Below are 15,173 nucleotides of genomic sequence, written 5' to 3'. Positions count from 1 at the left end.
ATTATTCTATAATTTAGCTAAACGAGGATTTGTGAAATTGATTTATTTGAAAATAGATCGCTGCGGTCGATTTGCTGTTTACTTCAATTTTTATTGTACGATGAACGTTGGTGTAAATTTTCGATTTCTCAAGCGGAATTTAAGCTCTGAAATATTTTGCGTTCGTGTGGCGGCTCACAAGAATATTCTACATTTTAGTGTATCGCTTCGTGTTTACTATATATGTAGCACTATGACGATGAGGTTTACGTTGGTTTTGTATTTTGTAGAAATTTGAGAAACGTATTTTTTGATAAGTATGTACTTAAACAATGTTTTACGTATGCATGTTTATAGTACATGAAATAAAGTTTTATAGTACATGATATTAAAATATTATTGTAAAATACAATGTGAATGAGGGTAAAGTTGCAAGTTAAAGTTAATTATCTATTATTGTACTTAAGTTACTAAAATTTTACTATAGCTATATGCTCACATATAATTATATTTGACCATTTTTACGATGCGCCGGCAACCGTTGCCTCCGCCTTTAAAAACCGAGCAGGGCAAAAACATTGAATGGAAAACGAGTGTTAGGTATCTGGGTCTTCACTTAGATTCTAAATTAAAATATACAAAGCATATAAAAGAAGTACGGTCTAAAGGGCTTGCCGCCATTTCAGCTCTGAGACCCATTTTTAACATAAAAAGCGCGTTGACGATTAAAAACAAAATTTTATTATATAAACAATTAATACGACCGATATTAACATACGCTTGCCCAGTGTGGAGTAATACGTGTAAAAATAATTTTAATAAGTTACAAGTAATTCAAAATAAAGCTGTAAAAATAATTTATAACACCCCATATTATACTAATTTAAAGAAACTCCACACTCGATATTCTATACCTACAATTAAAAATCACATTATTACTAATACGATAAATTATTACAAAAATATCTCGCGTGAACATAATAATAAATTAATTGCAAAAATTGGTAACTATGACAAAGTCACACTAAATTTCAAGTATAAACATAAAATGCCTAAGCACATAATGCTTTGATAGCAAATCTGTAACCACGACTTCAATAGCCCCAGTTCGTAAGTGTTATTTTTAATTATGTATCTTATATTTTATTTATTTTATTTTCTTTTTCTTATTGTATAAAGGTTTTAGTATTTTCTCCTTAAATTTTACTTATTAAATATTGCATATTGTTGCCTCTATTTTTATTTAAACTATTGTAATTTCGCTTGTAAACATGATAATGGCTAAAAGCCAGAAACATGTAGTTTATAACTTGTATAAAACTAAATTATTTTTGAAATAAACATTTAATAAAAAAAAAAAAAAAATATTTGACCATATATCAATAACAAGTATTTTTTTAAAATATAAACTATAACTTAAGATTTATTTAACTAATATTGCTGAAACTTTTTTCATAGTTTTAGACATTTATCCGGTTACGTTGTGAGTTATATTTTATTACGATACTTCAAAGTTAATAAGAAAATTGTTAGTATTGCACAACCAATTTAATATTATGGTGCAATACAAAATTCGATTTAAATCTAATTCATAGCCCCATTCAAGCGCAAGCGAGTCCATTGCAGAAGTTACTTATGGTTTTTGAAAGGAAAATATGGATTTAATGGTTACTTTTATTTGATTTTTTCAAAATAAGAAAATACTATTATATAAATAAATATTATAACTGCACCCTTTCATATATATTCTCTTGGCAACTAAGGATGATCAAGCTTATTCACAAACAAAAGTCTTCGATGGGCGTCTAATATCCGCAAAGGTTATGTCATCGGAGAAAACAGTCTCTTGATAGTAATTGAACACATTCGAATCCTGCAAAGGTGGAATATGGATGTGATAGCCAGCACGTACGTCGTGTAAACCAGAATGATCTCAGAATCTAAATTTAGGGATAACATCCTATCGTATTTTCTGCTTAAGCAATCACAGTATATCTTACATTGGTATAAATATATCGTTCGCTCCGTCCCAAACCCCAAACCCTAATGTTTGACACCGAGTCGCACAAACCTGCACATAGCGCGTCATAAATGTGCACAATAGGGATTTTTCAAGAAACTTATTTTAGCATTCATGGATATTTAGCACGTGAAACGATTTTTTAAAACTTTTTATGGTGTCCTTTTTGTGTCTAAGTGATTTTTTTGCTTAAAAAGCAGTGAAGCAAGATATTTTAACCCAGATATGCCCAGGAAATTTTGTTCTCTTAAAATTTTATTTTGATCAATGAATTTGCTTTATAGATATATAAAATCAATAAAAAAAATAAAAAAAAAATTAATCGCCATTAGTTTTCCGGAAAAGTGCCATCCTACCTGTAGGTCAGTGGGAAATGGGGTATTAAAAAAATAATAAAAAAATTAAGATATTTCATATATTACAACACATTTAATAGTTGTTAATATGTACATTGTCACAAAATTATCAATAATAAATTTTAATATATAAAAATATTAAAAAAAATTAAAAATTTGCTTTATGGTAATCGATAAAACATTTGGTGTGCAATCCAACATTACATTTTCTACACCTTGTCATACATTTACAGTGGCAATGTGCACATTTGGTTTGTTTTTGATGAATTATAATAAGATGGTCCATTCTATCGTATCGTATGTCAATATTATTTTTCTCGTTTCTCGTTTATACTCGTCCTTTTACATGTTGTGAATTTTGTTCATATCCTTCTAATATGTTGGTCACAATTCGCCTACAGAAATTCAAATGATCTGATCTTTCGCCCGTTGTTTTATAAATTTGCCATGCGTTTTGTTCTGCAGTATCAAGAACATGTGTAATAATGGGAAAATATCATTTTTTCCTCTTATAGATGTTTTATATAAACTTACGTTCTGATCAACACGATCTATTCCACCCATAAATTCATTGTATCGATTGAAGTCATTTGGCTAGGATACCTTTATAAATTTACGCTCTTTTTGAGAATACCTAGTATAAAATCATTGACAAATAATTTAATTATAAGACCATCAAAAAATAAGACAAAAATATCCATCGGACTTAGATTATTATTTAAAAAGTGCATATTTGGCCATTTTTCATATGTAGGTTCTAATATCAGCTAATTTCTATTCAACTATTTTTTTCTTCTTTCTTGCTAATTTGGTTTTCTCTTTAGAAATAATGGAAAAAGGAACGTTAAAATCACTATCACTATCACTAAAATTGTTTCTCATCACTTGTTCACCTTCAGACAATAGTTGGCCGGTAGAAAGACTGTTTATTGTGTTTTCATCTTTATTTCCATCATCTTCATCAGTTAAATTTCCATCATCTTCGTCAGTTATATCTTCACAACTATTTATCGGAGGCAGTATATTAATTATACTTTTATCCTGGTTTGCATTTCTCGAATATTCTACGATCTTGTGTCATTTCATATTCCTAAAAAATAAAAATAAAAAAGCCCCTACCCACTGTCCCATGTGTAGGACAACGATGTTTGGTACCAATTTACTACAATAACCGATGTATTAATAAACAAAATACTTTCAGAAACTATTTGCTTAGACTAATAATAAACTTAAAACATTTATTTTATAAAAATATAATAAAAATAAACTCACTTTGGACGACTCATTATCAATAATTTCGACGCGAAAAAAACAGCATAACTTCAACAGACGACAAACAACACTATACTTAACAATATTCCGGATTTTATTGCTTAGGATTTATTATTAGACCCTTTTTATGAGTTCATTCACGTTTTGACTCATGTAAAAGTAATAAAAACGTCATAATTATAAAAAACAGTGACACAAGTTTAGTGACCTACCCATGGGACATTGGGCATATCTGGGTTTTAAAGGGAGGTTGACTCAAATATAACTGACTATTATTATTAAAAGCTATTTTGGCATCTAACTAGCTACAGAAAACAGCATAACCAATGCTGAAAGTTGTTTTTAAGTTTGATACCATCATGTGAAATGCGATTGAAATTAGTTCTCTTGCAGTGACGTTTTTTGTATTTATTACATTATTATTTTAATAAATTCATTATTCTTATTGACGGTAATTTATGACGAATCAATATAATTCCCATTATATTATATATGCGAGACACTAAAAACCGTCCAGAAAATATTCAAGAATCTTAAAAATTTACGCATCTCTAATCATCGTCACAACAAGCCAACAAGAACCGATCGTTAGTCCGTTAAGTATATTTTAATTACCGAGCCGAGCGTTTACGCTGTCCCGCGGGAAATTTCGCGGCCCACGTCCCGGAAAGCGGGACACGTCCCGCGGGACGTGTTCGTTTTGTATCGGCGGCGTCGTAAATTTCGGACAGCGTTATTGTTGTTTGTTAATATTTCGCCGCCATATTTACGTGTTACGGTAATAACGTAACAATGCGACAGTTTCGATGTCCCGCACGGGAGCAGCGGGTGCTTTTAACATTTCGCCGTTTGTGTGTTCTCCGCATAAAATTCAAACGTGGCGTATGTATGTATTTTTAAACCGCGCCCCCGTGCCGCACGTGCGCCACCACTGCTTTATGTGCGTAACTTCATACACTGCAGCATAAAACTTGTTTGGGTTAATGGTTTACGCTAGTCGCATTCGGGAGATAGAACAGTACGAAAGCTTAGCGGAAAATTTATATATTTGTAAAATACAAAAAGAAAAACATGTACGTATATGATTGAAAGCGTTTTGGAAAATTGCTGGGCATATTTTTACTTGCAATTTGTCCGGTTTTCTGGACGGTTGGCAAAATATTTCTTTTCTTTATGAAGGGTCAGAAAAACACAGCATACAATTTTTCCGCATTTACTATACTATTCCGTACATCAATTAAATTTAAAAAATAAAATTCTCATTTGGGTTAAAAAATAAAAAAATAGATTAAATCTTTAAAAACCATTGTTTACTAAATTATATATTTATACCGGAATTAGCAAATTAAATTCTGATGAGGAATGCATTAATAATAATTAAATCAGAGCACTATTTTGTATTGAATAAAAACATTCACAAGCAAGTAAAAATATTTGTGGTTTTCTGAAGTTTTTTTTTATTGGACTTAATTTCAAGTAGAAACAAAACCTTTCCTCCTTTTATTTATAGCAAAACATATTTGTATGTGAAGCTGTTTAGCTTTACATACAAATATGTAGCTGAAAAAAAATTTCCTCGAAATGCTTTTATTGTCGAGTACAGGTCGGTAATAAGACAAGTTTTACTTTGCAATGTAAGGTTAAATTCATCATGTCTTGAAAATGCTTATGTTAATAAGCATTCGCGCTTCACAAACGGCTATAAAGCGGAAAAAATGTATAATGAATCCTTTGTTACAACTTAAGTATGCAAAAACATATTATTCCAATCAAAACCGACTTTAGATGCTGCTGAAATATTTCTTTATTATTTTGTTGTGAAAAAATACGCAGTACAGTACAAAATACGCAGTAATCGTATATTATGTTTAAGATACATTATTGTGCATAGTATATTGAGTTTTGAGCTCAACATTAATAATTTAGTAATAAAAGACGGCGATCAGTTAATATGATTCTTAAAACATTTTTGACCTTTCACGAATGAAAGCGAAAAAGCCAATAATCGTTTCTTTGATTTGAACTCAAGTTCAAGTCCGACTTTTGCGCCAGATAATTTAAAACAAGCACAGAAGGTGGAAATGCATCGTTTTGTATGCAAGATAATATTTTTTTTATGTATTTTCAAAATACTAAAATGACGAGATCGTGTGCTATCTATTTATCTATTTTCTTTAACTTTTTAAAAGCATCAAGGTGTCGTAAAACGGTTGCAGGAAATATCGTTAAATATGTGGATTGAACAGAGCTGTTTTTAGATTAATCAATTTTGCTTTTAATATTTTTTCATCAAAAGCAGATGGATCTCATCCATGTGCTTATTTTCAAGGTTATTGTCGCTAGTTAGAAATTGATTAAACCAACATTTTACAGTTCTCTGACTAACAGTATTCTCGCCAAATCGCAAATTATTATTTCTTGAGGGCTGCACCGCATTGTATTTTAGTTTTTAGGGTACTATATACCTTTTTTGTCAACATAATAATGCACAGGACATTAAAACGTGAATAAAAATAATATTAAAAAATATATTTATTGATTTAAAACTAGTTTTAATGCGTATTATGATTTCGATTTTCGAGTACAAGTACCATTTTTTAAATGTTATCGATATAAATGACACATGTACTATTAAAAAAATAAGTAGTCGTAGATTTTTTTTTGTATTTTATTAAAATTAATGATATTTTAAAAGTATCGCTGTAATATAAAATATGACAAGTGGTTACTTCTGTTTTTTTTTTAAATTAATAAAGTTAACCAGCACAATAAAATTGCTAACAAAGACCTGACTTTTAAATCTCATATAGACCTTAGTGTTTTCAAATTCCTATCGCATCTGGGAGATTGGATAAGTGATTATAATGTATTTATAATTCCGCTCGATAATCTCAGATTAGTTTAACGTAGTTTTTTTCTAATTTTAATATCGTGACGAATAATTAAAATTGTGCTAGGTTGTACATATTAGGTATTGAAAATACTTTAATAACAAGCTTATTTACCTCATAGAGTATATTTTATATGTATTTAACAATATAAAATATCAAATAAATTCTGCAGCTATTTGTATTATTAATATAAATTTGAAGTGGTGAAATTCGATTAGGCTGCGAGAACCGAGTCTCCAGGGTTTTAAGTCTGTAGATCTACCATTGAATTATTAAAACTATTAATATTAACGTGAAATAAAATCACTTACAAGAGATACAATTTATTGTATTGTAGTAGTTTTTGATTTTATTTTTTATTGAGGCTATTATGAATATTTATTATATTATTATTTAGTGAATAATAAACCTAACACAATTGTCATGTGACCTAATAATGAGGCTTGAACCTCATTATTTGGGATTCTGTTTAAATTGCACAGGCGGGCAAAATTAGCGCAATTCAATTTTGTGTCGTTCTAAATATGTGCAATAATAGTTTAATTAAATAGCCATCTATTCTCTAATTCAAATCAATTAAGCGTTTTATTAACATTTTTTATTAATTATTGGTAATGAGTACTGTATTATGTAAAATATTAATATATTTATATGATGTAATTAGAATTGTTTTGTAACACAAATATTACGACTTAATTATTTGATTAATAAACATTAAATTTGCAGTAATGAACGTTTCAAATACAGTTTCATGTTTGATTAATAATGTTAACACGTCAGCGTTCATGTAATATATTATCTCAAAACGGCGTTGATGAAAATCATTCGTGTGGTATTCCAAATCAACAGTTTGCGCATGAATACTCAATATATTACTTAGTTATGGCGATTTAAACCATATTAGAAAATTATTGCTTCAACTATTAGTACATGCCTAAATTCGCTTTTCTATATTAATTGTAGAAATAATATTTAATATTTTTTCTAAAAATAAAGTCTTTGCCTAGATGCTTTGTAAGCTGTTTTTCATTATATGATATTACAATATAGCGTTTAAATTGCATTAAAAATATTGTTATACTTGTATATGTGGTCCTTTAGAATCCATGAGATTTCTTGATTGAAATATGATTTATTTTTTCGAGTCTTTGTTTATTTTTTCTTATTCGAGTGACTTTATTTCTTTTTACGGTTTGTCTTTAACTTTTATATTACATCGTAGTTAGCATCGTTGCCCTCGGGCGGCGTCCCGAGGGCAAACTCTCTCGGGGACATTATAAAAGATTGCCGGATCGCTGGAAACAAACGCGGTAATGTATGGCGACGCGGAAAATATCTTTTCGCAAATTATGTCCAACAATTTTTACTACTTAAATCCGTTTTACGGTCGACGGGAAAGTTGCGGCCTCCGCGAAACCCTCCCGAGTCACGAGGGACCAGTTAAGAACGTTGATTTAGGGCTGGGGCCTAGGGACCCCACCCCACCCACGACCGGTTCCGCTCTATTATTTTGCGTAATTATAAAACGTGACCAAGATATAAATTAGTGTATAAATAAATTTTGGAATATTATACCTAGGCGTGTGCGTTTTAACACACAACACTATTCTCTCGCCTGATATGTGTATATTTATGTGGGTATAATTAAATATAACTTGCGAAAGCGTGACATAGCTGTGTTTATAAGGTTGTGATGCACAAGCCAGATTATCCAGCATCTCATTTATTATTAATAACACAACACGGGGATTATGTGTTTCACGCTTAAGTTTGCAATTTCGAAGGCTGCGATGAAAACTTTACAGCGCATGTTTTAGAATCGATGTTCTTATGCTTGAAAGCTTTAAATCTACAACGGTATATATAATAAATGTTTTTCGCGTATTTTATTATTACTGTAAAATTTATTTATAATTGATTGAAAATTATGGATCTCAAGGTGTTGCTGTTCGAGAAGTATACACAAAAAAAGAATAAAAATATATTTGGATACTATAATTTTAAATAATTTTGTAGATGCTGAAAGCAACGCTTCTGACCAGTGACTTGTCACCCTTTTTATAAACCAGGGTGATCTTAGAGAATTTTTACAGCTCTGAAAATCAAGAGGATTCCAAAATTAAATTAAATATAAATCGAAGAAGATTTAAAAGACCAGACTTGCATTTTTTCAGAACGGAGTCTGAGATAAAATCTGTTATAACACAAATTCCGTCTCGTCGGCGTTGAAAGCTTAGTAGCACCTGTTATTTATAATATAAAAAATAAATAGATACTATATAGTAATAGTATATAGTATATATTTATTTTAAACTGGTTATTTTTGGACGCTATAAAAAAGGAGTGAGTTAAAAAAAAATTCTGTTTTTTAACTCACTACTTTTTTGTCAGTGAGTTAAAAAACAGAATAAAAATAAATTAACGCAAATCAAATTTTTTTTATGCTTGTAAAATTGCATGCATTATTTTCATTTAAAAAAAACAGAAGTAAAATTCAAAGTGTAAATTACTAAAAATAATTTATTAACATACATCAGCGCTTCTCAACCTTTCTGTTATTGCGACCCAGTTTACCAACGTAAATATTCTCGCGCCCCCCTCCTATTTGATCTATCGAAAATTATAGTGTCATAATAAAAACGGTCCGATCTTCGTACATTTAATTTTATTGGTAAAATGCGACTGTTTGCTATAAATGCACAGTAATGTATACGTCTATCCCTACCCTTTATACCAACGCCAAATTTTGCAAAAAAATTAAAATCTATTCCACTTTCCAATGATACAGTTGCTCGTCGTATTGGTGACATGGCTGAAGATGTACAGCACCAGCTTTTTGCAAAATTGCGTGGAAAATTGTTTTCAATTCAACTTGACGAAGCAACTGATACAATAAAGATGCTCATTTGATAGCCTATGTACGTTTTTGTGATGGTGTATCAGCTGTAGAAGAATTACTTTTTGGCAAACCGATACAGCAAAGGGCAACATCAACTGCTTTATTTACCATCTTGGATAATTTTATAAACGAGGCGAATATTGAATGGGAAAATTGTGTTGGAATATGCACCAATGGTGCTCGTTCAGTGTCTGGAAGATTTCAAAGCATGCAAACACTAGTAAAACAAAAATCTTCACAGTGTATCTGGACACATTGCATGATCCACAGTGATCCACAGACAAATATCGTGTTATCTACAGTTGTAACTGTTGTAAATTATATAAAAACGAGACCTTTAAAATAAAGAATGTTTTCTGAACTTTGTAAAGATATGGGATCAGTACATACAGCATTACTTTTTTATTGCAAAGCTAGATGGTTATCACGTGGGAAGTTTTTGAAACGTGTTTTTGAAGTAAGAGAAGAAATCTGTATTTTTCTGGAAGAAGAAAATCGACAAGAAGCCGTGATGTTTTGAGATACTGTATTTATTATGAAATTGGGTTATTTAGTCGATATATTTGAGAAGTTAAATGTCTTGAATCTTCAACTTCAAGGAACAAATACATATATTTTGGAAACAAATGATAAAGTCAATGCTTTTTGTAGAAAATTGGATTTGTAGCTTAGAAATTTAAAAGAAAAGAAATTGGAAATGTTTCCGAATATAAATGAATTTGTAAATACAAAGAAAACCGAAGAAGTATATATAAACATGATTTTATTAACTATAAACAAACATCTAAGTATGCTAGCAAAAAATTAAAAAAAATACTTTTTTTGCTGAAGAAAAACTTCTAGCAAGTTACGAGTGGGTTAGGGACCCATATCACAATGTTCCACAAGGTCTCTCGACTTCTGAAGAGAAAACTTTTATTGATTTTACAACAAACAGTGAAATCAAAAGACAATTTAATAAGAAATCGATTTTTGAAATTTGGGCTGGTTTTGATGACGAGTTTGCGACATTGAAACGAAGAGCTTTCCAAATAATTTTACCGTTTTCAACATCTTATCTTTGCGAAACCGGATTTTCTGCGGGGGCTTCGTTGAAAACAAAATACAGATCACAACTAAATATAGAAAAAGAACTTAGGGTATCCATATCTGGTATTACTCCTTCATTTCAAAAACTTTGCAATGAGAAACAGGCTCAAGGAAGTCATTAATTAATAACAGTAACATATTTAACTGGTATTTGTTTCATACTAATAAACTTAAATAATAAATATAATAAATTATTTATTGTTAATATGTAATTATAAACTGTATTCTTATTTTAAATATATATATATACATTTTTTAATTATACAATTTATTTTATTTGACCTTCAACAAAGTTTTAATTTTGTTTTTAAATATACTCGCGCTCTCCTTGTAGTAACGCCGCGCCCCCCAAGGGGGGCGCCCCCCACAGGTTGAGAATCGCTGACATACAATACATTTAAAAAAAATATATGATTAAAGAATTTTCATGTTTACAATTGTGAGAGTTTTAGTGTTCCTTTAAATATTTTTTACAATTAAAAAATATAAGTAAAACTTGTTCAATTTTGTATAGAAAAGAAAAAAAATTAGGTCTCTTTTGCTTCAAATTAGTAAGATAAAAATAATGTTATTTAAACCTTAAATGCATGGTGTTGCAAATCTGCAACAATTTATCTAAGCGCTTATAACTCAGATTTTGAACTATCGAGTTAATATTTTTGTATTATCTTTCCAGGTCCAAGTTCCGATAGTGTCCAACGACAGATGCAAGTCAATGTTCCTGCGAGCCGGTAGGCACGAGTTCATACCGGAGATATTTTTGTGCGCTGGTCACGAGCGCGGTGGGCAGGATTCCTGTCAGGGAGACTCTGGAGGTCCCCTACAGGTGCGAGGCAGAGACGGAAGGTACTTCCTAGCCGGCATCATCAGCTGGGGCATCGGATGCGCCGAAGCTAATCTCCCTGGAGTCTGCACTCGCATATCCAAGTTTGTGCCTTGGATACTCGAGACTGTCACGTGATACGGTATACGTTGTGAATGTGAAACGATGGTGCTACACACGCGAGAAATTATGCCTTCAGAACTGTGATATACTATTCGGACGAGAAAGATTTATAATACATATTATATTTTTGTATGACTGATGATTCGGTAATTTGTCAAAGATTTGTTAATTTAATTAATTTTTATTTATATAGTGTATTATAACTGTAATTTGTGAGATGGGTTAATATTGTAGATTTTCGCTACTCGATACTTAAATTAGCACGTCAGAGCAATGGAATAAAACAAGGGTACAGCAAAAAAGCTAGTGAACAATATAAGCGATATTGTAAGATTGAAGGGCCAGAGCTTTTCACAAATGTGTTAAATTAAAAAACTTTGCATAATGTTATTTTCGCACATTAAGCTCAACTTATAACTAGTCTATTTTTTTAAGAGTGATATTGTTGACAAGTGTAAAAAAACACTTTGAAACATGTCTTTAAAATATCAGCCATTTGTAATGCGATAAATATAAATTTCATTTAACTAAAATTAGAAAGACTGGTCTTAAATATTAACTTAACTACCCAAAATTGTTAGAGATTCATTATTATGTTAAAGATTAATCTGTTTACTTATATTAGGAACTTACTAGCAATAAATTACTTTTTTGAAATTAAATCCAATCATCACTTTTTAAAGTAATAAAGTATAATGTACTTCTAAAATTTTATTTAGATTTTAAAAATATAAAAATAGTTTTTTTTTGGAAATGAAATCTAGGTAATTATTTAAAACTTAAATTAAAAATCTGCGCATTGGTAATTATTTCAATATTTTAAGATATTCAATAAATTTATATTATCAAATGTTTTTTTTTCAGATGAATTCTCATAGATTTCTAATCAACTATTTTTACTGTACTTTTAAATAATATTACGGGTTTAAATCCGATTTCATTGTCTTTTACAATAACTATCAAAAGTCTCTAGGTCAAATTATTTATTATTTTATGTTTTTAAAACCATATGTAAAAAAGTACTCACAATTTATTTTACAACTGGAGGATAAAAAATAGCTAAATGAATTTGATTATAATATAAGTACTTTATAAGATCTTTATTACTTTATTAAGTTTATAGAATTCCAGTTTCGGAATGGTTGATATTTTAACAACACTTTTTTACTTAAATTTCTATAATGTTTCACAATCATTGGGGCAAAGAAACCAAAGGATCGTCTTATTGTTTTATTTTATGGATTTCATTTTGAGATATAGTATTTAATTACATTAATGGTTGTAAAAGTAGCAATTGTTTATATTAATGGCGAACCCTAAAGAATGAAAATGCAGTATCAAAAATTGATCTAACCCATCGCTGTATAAGATGTACATATATACAGATGTTAAGGATTGAGTAGGCTGACATAATATAGGTCTGGATTTTTTTCTGGATGGCACGCTGCGGTATTATCGTATCCATAAAATATAACGATTGCCACATGAAAGAAATGACGAGGAGCCGAGGACAAAGTAGTGGATTAACCCTCGAGTGACTTTGGCGCAATGTCGAGGAAAAAATGGCTCAATAACAATCGGAGGCTTAGGTGCCAGAACCGACACGACAAAAGAGGGATTATCGTCGTGGACACGCAGAAAGCAGAGACGCGGATTATAAAATATCCGCCGTGGCATGATTGCGGCCCTGCCCCCGAGGGCGAGCCTCTGCTTCCGAGGAAAATAAAATAAATTGTATGCGACGTGGGAGGTTTCATTTCGTGTCACGCCATTTTGTTTCAAAGAGTCGAGATCTGGACGAGAAATATGAACACGCTGGGATTTATCTTTGGATATTCACAAAAAATGCGTATGCGGAAAAACCCTATCAATCACAGAATGCGTATAAAAATGTATTTTTTTTCACCCCAAAAATAAATATCTAGAATATTTTTGTATATACTATTAAAGAATATTATAAAATATTGTTAATTTAAATTATTATAAAATAAACAAGAATACATATTCTTGCCGGTTAAAATATGCATAATAGTAGCAATATATATGAATAACGATACACAAAATTTGCTACAAAGCTAAAATCTAAGTTTAAATATTTATTAAAAAAGTCGTGCATTACGAAGCGTTTGCTTCGCTTCAATAAAGTCTTAATTGTTAACTCTTATTAAAAAGTTTAAATACACCTCTTTCTCACACCAGACCTTTAAATAAAAATCTTGCTACATTGAAAGCAAACGATACGTTGTGTTCCGTTCAATTTAAGTACAAATTTTATTCAATTCAATATCAATTGTCTTGTTTAAAAGTAGGATTGAACTGTTGGATATATTTAAAGCATTAAAATTTATTGTCTTACTGAAAAATGCTCTCTTTATTAACATTTAAAATTTTAGCTCGTGATACAATTATACCACTCATGTTTAGAATTTTTATAGCGAATTTCGTAAATAATTTTTAATTGAATATAAATATTGTATATACTAAAATAATAAATATCTATATTTGTACATATTAATCAGAGCATATATTTGCCTATTATTCTTGCCACATTTTTATATAAAAAGAGCAAAAAATAATATAATTTAAATGCATACATTCTATATATAGTTTATATTTACAATAACACCTTTATATATAATACATTTATTTATTAAGAGTATAATAAGTTATATGCAAATATATTTTCCAGTGATATATTTAAGTGTTGTATTATATAATAAATAATTAATTTATATCTATTTAAAAGAAAGCATTTTTATTATTATATATTTGTATCAATTCTCGTAAAATAATTGCGATGTATAAAAAGTTCTTGAATAACATTATTTCCGATGTATATTTTGTAATAAAACGTTGTTGTTTTACTGCCAAAACTGACTATATTATTATACACGTATTTTTTCATCCCTTCTTATCCTTTATCTCGCACGGCGCTAAGAGCTTTCGAATTTTAAAATTCTACCTTGGCCGAGAGGAGAATTTGGTTTCGTGCCCAGAAATTAAATTGTTAAAAAAAAATAAAACACTTTAAGTTTGTTTCCGTGTAAACAAAAAACCAACTGACAGTTAAACTAAACTCTGAATGATATTGAATCGTATATTATGCAGCTTCTAGTTTATGTTGCATGCACAAGTTTTCTATCATTGTTTTATTGGATAATATATAGTATAATAAATTATGTGTATTTTATGACACATGTGCCACATATGGGCATCGAATCACATTAAACGTCGAGTATGGGCATTTTTCAAAGGGTCGTAAATCCGCGTTTTAATAATTGACACAATAACACATTGTCAGAGTCGAGCCGTTGGGTATACAATAATAAAACAACGTTAATTCGAAGTCGTTTCAAACAAGTTATGTTATAATATAAAACGTGACAATGTACATATACCATAAAACTAAAAAAACAATGATATTTAATAATAAAATTATAATTTTATTAGCAAAACAATATATTAATATACTTGACAAACATTCAGTACTAAATGGATATAAAAAATGATGAAAAAACCATCCATTTATCAAAATGTCGAATCATTAAATCTTGTACATTTAAACCACAACATTGCTTTTCCTTTGACTGTAACATGGTTAACACAAGTTAGGCAATTATACATTTTGACGGTTACCAATAAAGTAATAAGGTAAAAATAATTCTTATCTTTAAATTTTAAAGCTACGTTACGTATATTTTTATAAAGTCATCAAAAATTG

The 15,173-nt window shown here is 29.8% G+C and overlaps 1 protein-coding gene across 1 annotated transcript in view; it reads left to right on the top strand.

The window, feature by feature from the left end:
* The window catches only part of Sb (serine proteinase stubble), a 131,837-nt gene extending 120,083 nt beyond the window's left edge, over positions 1-11,754 (top strand). The window contains exon 9 of the mRNA XM_088200034.1: positions 11,183-11,754. Within this exon, the coding sequence (XP_088056160.1) occupies positions 11,183-11,467 (285 nt within the window). The 3' untranslated portion in view covers positions 11,468-11,754. The remainder of the gene's footprint in view (positions 1-11,182) is intronic.
* Positions 11,755-15,173: the final 3,419 nt, after the last annotated feature.

Source organism: Plectrocnemia conspersa, unplaced genomic scaffold (genome assembly GCF_051122295.1).
Source record: "Plectrocnemia conspersa isolate PC_06_02 unplaced genomic scaffold, ASM5112229v1 ptg000012l, whole genome shotgun sequence".
NCBI lineage: Eukaryota > Metazoa > Arthropoda > Insecta > Trichoptera > Polycentropodidae > Plectrocnemia > Plectrocnemia conspersa.
This window is presented reverse-complemented; position numbering and strand designations above follow the sequence as displayed.